This window comes from Nematolebias whitei, chromosome 6, assembly GCF_014905685.2.
Source record: "Nematolebias whitei isolate Nwh7 chromosome 6, NemWhi1, whole genome shotgun sequence".
Taxonomy (NCBI): Eukaryota; Metazoa; Chordata; class Actinopteri; order Cyprinodontiformes; family Rivulidae; genus Nematolebias; species Nematolebias whitei.
The window spans coordinates 6,082,905-6,093,576 of record NC_056503.1 but is presented as its reverse complement, the minus strand read 5'-3'; the positions used below and the strand labels follow the sequence as shown (position 1 = coordinate 6,093,576).

The 10,672-nt window shown below is 39.2% G+C and overlaps 1 protein-coding gene across 1 annotated transcript in view; it reads right to left on the bottom strand.

Moving 5' to 3' along the window:
* The window catches only part of LOC119411497 (chloride channel protein 2), a 479,672-nt gene that overhangs the window by 102,381 nt on the left and 366,619 nt on the right, over window positions 1-10,672 (bottom strand). The window contains exons 22-24 of the mRNA XM_037678447.1: window positions 7,804-7,873; window positions 5,787-5,897; window positions 2,339-2,552 (exon numbers count right to left, since the gene is read on the bottom strand). Coding sequence (XP_037534375.1) covers window positions 2,339-2,552; window positions 5,787-5,897; window positions 7,804-7,873 — 395 coding nt within the window. The remainder of the gene's footprint in view (window positions 1-2,338; window positions 2,553-5,786; window positions 5,898-7,803; window positions 7,874-10,672) is intronic.

Sequence of the window (10,672 nt, the reverse complement as noted above, 5' to 3'; positions counted from 1 at the left end):
TTTTCAGCATGTTCCACCCCTTAACTGGTAGCTGTAGCTGTTCCCAATCATAATAGCTTACACACCAGGTGCATGTAGGTTAAGGCCTTATGTAAAATCCCCTTCATAAGCCCACCTTAAACCACATAATTGCATGACACATTGAACCAGAACGGCACCGACTGGACGTCACCCAGCGACGACCTTCGCTGGAGGAGACCTGCAATCCTGACGTTGGTCTCCACTCTTCATCCAGTGGCCGCATCTTCAGTTCAATCCAAGGGAACCCCTCTGTATGCTGATCAATCAACACCTCCATTCGTTGTGGATTTATCGTTGTGGATTATATGACTTTTTCCAATGGATTACAGACTTTGTTTCCAAGGGGTTAAAGCATTGCTACAATGGATTTACCAACAACACAATGGAATTACCAAAAACATTGTGGGATTACCTTCTTTGACTTTTGTTTTCCTTGCTGGATTACATCAAGCTCAAGGACTTTCGAAGGCGTAAGTTCATGTTGGAATTCATCCCCATGGACAGGCGATGATTTCCAAAGGGGGGACTGTAGTGAACTAAGCCTCAGGTCAAGTCCTGACCCTGAGGGCCTTCCTGGAAAAGGAACTGTTATTTCATTGATTTGAGTCCAGAAATACAAATTAAGCTCATCCAGAGACTTTCTAAGTGTGTCCTGCTCCGATCAATTGAAAGAACACTCTCTTTTTTATTATCATTACTATTTTACAATATCTTGATAATCAAGTGTGTTTAGTTCAAACCATTTTAAATGTTGAAGTGAACTACTCATTTTAAATCAACTGTGAAACAGTATAAATGATTTTTAATCCTCATTCAAAGTAGAAATCAAGTTAATGTTTGTTACAAGAGTAATTATGCATTTTTTGATCTTCTGTCTGAAATGAGCAAGTCGTGATGTGGGTCAGAAGTCAAGTTTCGGTCAAAAGCATGTTTATCGGAACGAAATGTCATGTTTAACTCTATCAGACAGATAGAAGGAAAACGGCTCCTAAAAGTCTCTGTTCTTCAAAACATCTTTCTGTCTGTTCTTAAAACAATCTACTCTTTCTCCTTGACTTTTAATGACCCTCTTACGTAACTAAGACCACACCCCTGTTGGTTCTTTCAACCAATCAGTAAGTTCTCAGAGGAACCGGAAGTGACCTCTTTAAAAGGATCAACACTTCCTAGTTCCAAGCTGAACAAAGTTCCGAGCAGAACAAGTTCCAGAGCGGAACAAGAGCTCCAAGAAGAACAACGCTCCAGACATGAACCAAAGTTCTGAGAGAAGAACCGAACGAAAGTTCTGAAGTGCTGGAGTTAGTTGGGAGTTCTTCCGAGTCTCGTGGGAATTATGGAATCTTCCACATTTGAGTGGAACTCTGACGGGCTCACAGCTCATGTGAGTCCACCTGAGAGGTGAGCGTGCTGTTGAACGAAGTACCGTCACTACCCCGAACGTTTCTCTGCTATCCTACGGAGACGCTGAAATGGTAACGTTGAAAGAGAACTCTACACCGACGCTGAGATATCTTCTGCCAGGTAAAGAGTCGATTTCCACTACCGAAGTGTACCGAGGTAGAGCTGGGTTCGAATGGAGGGTGTCGTTCTTCGTCAACACATTTTCCCTCACACATCCATTTTCTCCATTTAAACTTCATTTTCCCATCTTTAAAACTCTTCTATCTGCCAGTAATTAATCCAGATATTTTCAGGAATGTCTGTTGGTTTCAAAAGCTGCAGGTGAGGAAATCATGGCCGTATGATTTTCTCATTGTAAAGCTGATTAATTAAGCTGTGTTATAGTGTCAATCTGCCAATTATTGTAAATGTGTGATGTGTTTAAATCGTTTTTAAATAAACGACCCACTGTTGTTGGTGAGTCAAAGATAAAACACGTTTCCGTCCACATTTAATCATTCAAAACACGATAGAACTCAGTCCAGAAAAATGAAAGAATCCGTTTAAATTATGAATAATATCTGACAGATATTATGTTCATTACAGATGAACTAAAAATTTAAAATGAAATGATGAAAATGACTATCCTAAATATCATTTATCTGTGAGTTAATGTGAAGTGACTCTTGATTGAAGAACAACAACCTGTCATTCAGTTTGTTTAAGGAACTCATTGTTGGCTCACTGAATTAAAACAGTTGTGTTAAAGAAACTATAAAAAGTGGACCATATAAACAGATGTTAGTGATTCTGTGGTGACAAGTGGGTGATGGGATTTGTAGCTTTTTGTTAAATGGGCATATTTTTGGACATGGAAGAAAACTAATGTGTGTGTTGTGTGTGCTGATGATTCTGCAGTACACTCTGCTGTACGTACTCGTGGTGACCCCAGCCCAGCTCTGGTAGGTAGGGTAGCTTCTTGATCCTGATGATGGAATCGTATAGGGAGGGCTGCAAAGACTGAGCCACCGCGTTGGCCAGTATCACGGCTATCATTACCGGCAGGATGTGGGAGATCTGGCCAGTCAGCTCAAACACAATGACTGCAGTGGAAACAGTGTGGGTCACCGCTCCTGACAAGGCTGCTGCACCTGTGGGTGGGGGAGAGGACGGTGAGGTGAGTGCAGAGAACAGGCATGGTGATGTTCAGATCAGCCATTTTCAAGGAGCTCTTCACAGAGAGGGGTTCAGGGGTACCATAAATCGAAAAACTAATGTGGATTTAAAGACCAATAAAGCATTTTTACTGCAAGAGAGTATGAAAGTGTCTTTTTTACAAGATGTCAAGTATAATTTGTAATTATCTTGGACTTCGACGTTACTAGAGGGGGCTATTGTTATTTCAGTGTCCTTCATGCTTCTGTTTAAAAAGTATAGAGGTGAAGTGAGGGGTGAAAGTCTTTAGAGCTTGCAGTGGAGGAAGTCACAAACCAAACTACTGTACCGGTACTCTGTTGTTGTTGTTGTTAGTTTTTTTGGCTCTTCTCAAAAGTCACACAAGTCAGTCAGTGTGGATTTAATTTCTACAGTCCTTCAGTTTTCAGAGGGTACAACTATACATTATAAGTAGAGAGAGGGCTGGAAGTCAGAAGTTGAAGCCACAAAGGATGAGCACCAATTAGATGGTCATAGTGTAATATTAAAGTCCAATCCCTCCATTTAAATTAATCAAATGTTTCCTGACTAAAAATAAAAATGCACTTCAGATCTTTGTTTTCAGGCATTGGTTTTTATTAATTGGCACAGTTTTTACCTTGATGCTTGTTCAAATGTGTATTTTCGCCACATGTTTAGTTTCATTTAGTTATTTAAGCCTTAGTCATGTTACACTCTGATTGAAGAGATGACAGACTATTAAATTGGGAGAATGTGCAGGTGGGATTGTCATATTTATAATACAGCCTTATGTCCCGAGTGCAGAGACTTTGTTTTTAACAACAGGAGAAGGCAGACACTTTGTCCATCTATAATAATATCATAAGGTACAAATGACACCAAAGTGTAAAACTCTTTTAGGGCTAGTTCCTAGTGAATGTTCCTTTTTATTAAAAAGAGGACAAATGCTGCTTTGCTTTGATTTAAAATAAAAAAGCTCCATTAACGAGAAAGTACAACATTTCCTGTTTTTAGAGCTTATCTCGAAATATATTTATGTTCCTTGACTTTTAAATCAGAATTAAAGTTAAACATGTTCCAATATTGTTTTTTTTTTTTTTTTTGCTTAAATTTAATATTTTAGTTGTTTTTTTTAATCATATTTTTGGGCTTCGTGAGATACTTCTTTTCATTTTAGATTCTACATTTGGGTCAATAGCAGTTGTTTTAAATGTGATTTTAGATTATTTTGATTTGACTTGCTATTAAGAACACTACTTATTAGAACAGGTACTGTCTTTATATTTAATATAACTGATCCAAAACTCTCAACTAAACTGAAACTTTAGTGTTGATCCTAGAGCAGAGCTATTCAACTAAACTGCTCAGGGGGCCACAGTTACTGCAGCCAAGACATCCAGCAGTTACTGTCATTAAGTAAGTTTGTTTTATGGTTTAAAATATAGTTTTATTTAAAAATAAACCCCTTGGTGGGACGAACTGAGTTCAACCATGGGCCTGATTTGGTCCTTGGGTCACCAGTTGAATAGCCCTGCCCTAGAGTCTTTAACTTGACAAGCTCTGATGATAAGTTTCACTTTCTTCTCCACGCCACATCTTTATAATCAACTTACACAACTAATTTAATAGAGCAGGAAACCTCAGTGTTTAAGTTGTGTTGTTTTCATCTTAAGTCTTGTTAAGAGTGCAATAAAAACTGAATAAAAGAAGACACCAGCATGGGGGGCAGAGCCGTCATAAAAACTGAGAAAACGGATGAGTCCAATTCAGTGAGATGAAGAGAAAAAAAATAGAAGTGAATGAGAGAGAAAAGTACAACGAGGGAAACGAGAGCATAGATAGTAAATGAGTGCATTTGCACAGGCAGGTTTCATTGTTCTCCCTACCGTAACTTAATTAAGCCATGCCTGTCTGCCCCCCGCACCCCCACATCCCCAGATAAATGCTACCGTTCCCTCTGCCCAGCCTACAGTCAGTGCTTGGAACGAGCTGTGCTGAGCGATGAAAGAGGCTCATCAGAGTCAGCCTGTAAAGGGCTGAGTCATCAGCTACAGTGCACCACAACAGCATCAGGAGGTCTGTGCCGACCGGCAGCACAGGCGGAATCTGCCCGGCTGCCAACAAGGATCACTAAAGCAACATTGTGTCTCAGACACAACTTCAGAATGAATGGAGGAGGATTTGACTGTGCAGTCATGTGCTGAAAAAAAATTAGGCCCCTTTCACCTGCTAATCATCACCTTTTTAAACTGTCCTGTTCTAAGCTCATCATTTTCCATTCCTTTTTATTCATCTTTAGCTTGAATGCACTGAGTGGAGTGGATCCATATCCAACAGATCTGTCGAGAGAATTACCCGTCAGCACTTTGATAAAAATACTAAATGCATTTTACTTCATGGAGTAAATATTTAATTTTGTAACTTCAGTTTAACTTTCCTTTAAATAATTTCAGAACTAAAGCATTTATACAGACGTAGCCATTTTAAAACTTCAGTAAAATCTCATTTGATAAGGAAAAAGAAAACGTAAAAAGAAACTCAATCAAATCTGCCAAGGTAAAGATAGTGAGGGCTCTCTGAATGTAAATGAGTAACTTGAACATGAAAGTGATTGATGGATCTCCTGTATATGTAAAATATTTATTCATGTCCAGCTCGTCTTCACTCTTTGCACAGGAAAATATCCCTGAGCTTTGTGTTTTTGAATTATGAAGAGAACACATTAAGTCCAGTTTTTATGGTAGTTCAGATTACAGGCATTTTCAACTTCTGGGTTTCTAAGCGGGTTGTCAGCACTGACAGCTGCACAGCAAGTCATCAACATCTGACATTTTGTCAGCCTGTGCTTCAACTATACATAAGAGATTTTCTTTAATAGCTTCAGTTAGGTTGGTATTTGAGGATGTGAGCTGTCTTTGTCTTCAGTGTTGGATGATATTTAATAGGCTGTATAATCAGTGTTCATTGACTTTGAACCATAAATTAAGGTACTGGGACATTGGAAACCTAATTGAGAAACTTAATGAGGGGATTAAAATCTATGTGAACATTGGAAAGATTGCTTCATTTAAAAGCATTTACCCCCCCCCCCCCCCCCCGCAAGTTGCAAAGCACGCTTTCTGAAGAGACATAAACATTATTTACCTAAAATGAGATGTTAAAATACCACATATCAAATAATGGATGAACAGGAAGTGCCTTTAACTAACCCACAACAGAGTAGCCTCCAGGCACTATATGGTAGATGGACCCATCGGAGTGAATACCATCTGGGAACCAGGCGGCCATGCTTTCTCCAACAAGACGACCAAAGGCTGCCCCTGTAATAAAGAATAAATAAAAATACAAACAAATAAACAACCCTACATAATCTCATAATCTGTAATAATGGCTAAAACTAACTAATGCAGATAATTCATTATATCATTAAAACACTTATCATTTTTACATAAACCATCCCTCATTCTTTCAAAAAGAAAAAAAAAAATCAAGGGAATTCGCTAGTGAAGTTTGTCTAACTCAAACATACAGACTTCATAGCACCATCACCAAAGAGTGTTTCCTGTTCCAAACACTTTCGCTGCAATGATTTTAAGTAGTCAATGATCCAGGGATTTGGATTCAATGGAAAAATTTATCACCAGATTGAGGAAAGAAGCTGTGCCAACAATTCAGGCGGATCTACAGGAAAACTTGAAGGGTCAGATATGAACAGACGTGAAAAGTTTGCACACTTGGACAGTTGTGAGGAAATGAGAAGTTTTGCAGGTAAGAAACTTGGACATCACTACAGATATCTGTAGGGTTGAGACACAATTTAGCAAAAAAATCTACAAATTTGTGTGTTGGTTATTTGTGGGGTATGAAATAGTATTATTGGTGTTTTGACGTTGTCCCATGTTCAATGACTGAGTATGACATTTCTATATGAACCCATTGAGGCTGCCCACCCATAAAGGCCATATTTTAATTAGGTCAGAAGACAATATAGTTTGTGCATTAGGTCCATCCTTTGTTAACAGGACAAGAATCTTCCAGCCATCCATTATCTTTACCCACTTCTTCCTTTTCGGGTCGCAAGGATAACTGGTGCTCACATCCAGCTATTACTGTACGAGAGGCGGGAACACCCTGGACAGGTCTCCAGTCCTTCACAGGGACACATGGAGACAAATGAGATGAGCAACCATTCACTCTCTCACTGTCACCTAGGGACAATTTAGAGTTACCAATCAGTCTAACATGCATGTTTTTGGTCTGTGGGAGAAAACTGGAGTACCTGGAGAAAACCCATGCAGCACAGAGAGAACATGCAAACTCCACCCAGAAAGTTCCCCAGCCAGGATTTGAACCGGCAACCTTCTCGCTGAGAGGCAACAGCTCTACCCACTAAGCCACCATGTCACCCCAGCTTGTTTTTAGGGTTTTAAATTTCAACACCCACCATTATAGTCCCAAGTGCTCTTAAGGAGTAACCACTGTTATAAAATGCAATGGTTACGGTATACGTTTTGTTTTTTCGCATTCGAGCCATGCAAGTGTTAAAAAAATTAAACAAACTAGTCATGGAAACACCCAAGCAGTGACAGCTGGACATGGACACAAGTGACTCCCTGTGACCCGAAAAGGAAAAAGCATGTAAAGATAACGGATGGATGGATCGATCAAAACAAGATTACAATGAAAAGGCAATATATTTTTTTAATTTCCCTCCCTTCGTGATCAGACTTGTTACTCTGAACCATTTAGCCAAAAAGGGAATTCCTTCAAACTTTAATGCTTCATAAGAAAAGACGTTGTTGGGTGGTTGAGCATTTTATTTGTTAGCAGCTAACACTGACAGTTGTGGCTTTACCAGAGGAAGACGCTAATCTCTCTTTTCAAAGTAATACTGTTTTAAAACAAAAGTTATAAAAACTTACTTTATAACAAGTTTGTCTAGTTTGTTTATATGTGACCCTATGTTGAACTGGAAAGATGCCCATGGGTGTACCCCATCTCTTGCCCAGTGACTGCTGGAGGTAGGCACTAGCTTCTTGTGACCCTGAACAATATCAAGCAGGTATAAAAAATGGATAATGGGTTTACCGTTATGTTAATATCTTTTCAGTGTAGAATAATTATCCTAATTTTCGTTTGTTTGTTTACAGGCTTGATTTGAACCAGTTTCCAAGTCTCCTTTCACATGGAAGACTTTGAATGTAAATTGTGAAGATGTTTATTTACCAATGACAAATACAGGCATGAAGGCTCCACAAGGTACCGGGATGGTGGTGGCCAGGGCAGACATCCAGAACTGAAAGAAAAGAAAGGTAAACAAAAAAAGGGCAGAAAAAAAGACATTTAATAAAAGAATAGGATGGCATCCTAATTATCTTCAGAGTTCAATTCAGTGCATCCATATATAGCCAGGTTGAATCTTCGAGCTGCAATGAGGGGGCAGCCATGCGATGCTTATTGCTGAGGTTAGATTGAACTGTCACATTCACTCTACATTTGACAAAGATCCTGAAATAAACCCTGGGTAATGAGAGGGCTCCACTGATTGGACAACACAGCACCAGGCAATGGGAAGGGATAGCTAATTAGGCAAAACAAACAAAATAGGGAAACATCAGTGCGAAGTGAATGTGTGAGACTTATCGTTAACTCCATACATACGTGGGTGGGAAAAGATACGTTTTATAATCTAAAACACCAGAAATAGGACAAAAACACAATGCACTTCATGTTTTGAACTCTTGACTACTTTCACTTTAAAGTAAGCAAATCTATATTAAAGGTGTCCTGATACATGCTCAATAATCCAGGTAGAAAAATCCAAAAAAAAAGTTCAATCTGGTCCTCTGGAGGTGTCCAGAGGACCAGATTGAACTTTTTTGGATTATATTAAAGGTGGTTTCTCACTGCTGCAACTGCTGGAAACTAGTTGGCAAATGACCATCAAGCAAGTGAGTATTTAAATGTCTTGAAACATGGATGAAGTTCTCAATTACCTTGCGTGACTTGGAGAAAAATGCTGTCTTGGTTTAAAAATGTCTGTTATAAAAGTTCTCTCAAAATACTCCTGAGTTGCCAGGGGTTTTTGCAAACCCTTTTCACTTTAGTTTTCATAAACTCTACAGCCCCACAGCTCTATTTTGATATCTGCATGGATTCACTCCTACATTGGCTGTCACACAGTGATGTATAGAATCAGTGTATGCCAACATATTAACAAAAAAAAAAGGAAAACCCACTGGTGCAAGTCACATAAGTTAGGTATAAGTTACCAGCATACTGATATATGATGACATAAGTTGTTGTAAGCCAATGCTAGTCCAAAACTTTGTACATGCACAAAACTTTCAGTGTATGCCAACATGTTGCTGATAAGTTAAGAAATTAATTACAGGTATGCGACCGATAAATTATGCACAAGTTCACACGTTACATGTAAGTACTCATAAGTTGACATACATAAACACAAACGGTCACAGATTAAGCAGTGGCGCAATTTCAGGGAGGAACAGATGAAGGAAGTATGGGCTGCGAAGGGTGGCACGGTTCACAGCCCCGGCAGGATGGTTCCATACGATCCACTGCTCTCAGAGCCGCTCCTGTTTACCGGGAATTTGCTGAGACCTATGCGGACCATCTGCAGCTCGAGTTGTTCCACCAGAACCTCACACTATGGCCCCTTTCCCACCTTGGGCTCAGGATCTGGCCTATCATGGTGGCTGTCTCCATGATCTTTCATCTTCCTGCATGAAATGAACTCTACAAAACAGTTCAGTTGCATGGGGAACTTTGCAGTTTCTGTGTCGGCTTGACCCATTTCTGGAGGGCAGTCATCGTCCGTTGCCGGGGTCATTACTATCATTATGTTCCTAACGGGACCACACTGCTAACAGGACCATACTGCTAACAAGACCATGCTGCTAAGAGAACCTCATTGCTAACAGAACCATTCTGCTAACAGTAACCGGGCTTTTATGACACTATTTTTATATTAATTGCTTTTTATTGTTGTCTGTACACAATGTTGTCTGTCTAAAACAGGTCTCTCTTGAAAATGAGTCATTGTGACTAAATGAGACTATCTGTGTAAATAAAGGTTAAATAAAAATTAAAAGAAAAAATACATTGGAAACCAGGTGGTCAATTGTGTACGCCCACTACTTATTTGTAACCTATGAGCAACTTCTTTCTAACAAAGCTTTATCTTATATTAAGACGTTTTCACAACGTATTGTAAGAGTCTTTCAATTGTAGAAGAGTCATGAAAAGCTGTCATCCGTTTGTATGTATCTGCTAGCGACAAGTCACAGATAAATTACTCATCGTTTATATATTCATTCAACTCATTAGCAATACAGTATTTATATGTCCAAAAGAGGCTTCCAGTTGTTTTTTTTATTCCAGCTATAGCGTATGCCAGTGTGTAAAACAGAAATTTCATACATCGGTATAAGCTGTCTAAAACGTTAGTGTGACATGAACTTATGATAGAAAACATGTTTGGCCACAGAAAATCCAAGTAAAATTAAAAACATGTTCTTATTACGTAATAATTATGAAAAAAATGTTCCAAAACTTCATTTCATTCAAAACAGGTAAGATGTGGGCGAATATGAGAAATGAAATAATGTGCATGATCTAGAATACAGTTGTGGAAACCCTGCATACTAAAATAGGATATTAAAAACATTGGCCATTCAGAACGTGTCTCCAAAGCTTACTGGTCGACTGGTTGCAAACACTAAAGCCGAGTGAGACAATGAAATTGCCTTTTTCTCATAAATTTATTGTAAATTTGAGTCTCCAACCATGGCAGATCAGAGAGACACTACCTTAAGATAAATAGAGAAATTTACATTTGAATGTAATGTCTGTCTGTCCATCCATCCGTCAATCCATCCATCCATCCATCCATCCATCCATCCATCCATCATCTTTACCCGCTTTTTCCTTTCTGGGTCGCGGGGGTCAATGGTGCCCATATCCAGCTATCACTGTGTGTGAGGAGGTACACCCTGGACAGAACTCCAGTCCATCACAGGGACACATAGAGAAAAACAAGACAAACAACCATTCACTCACACCTACGGACAAT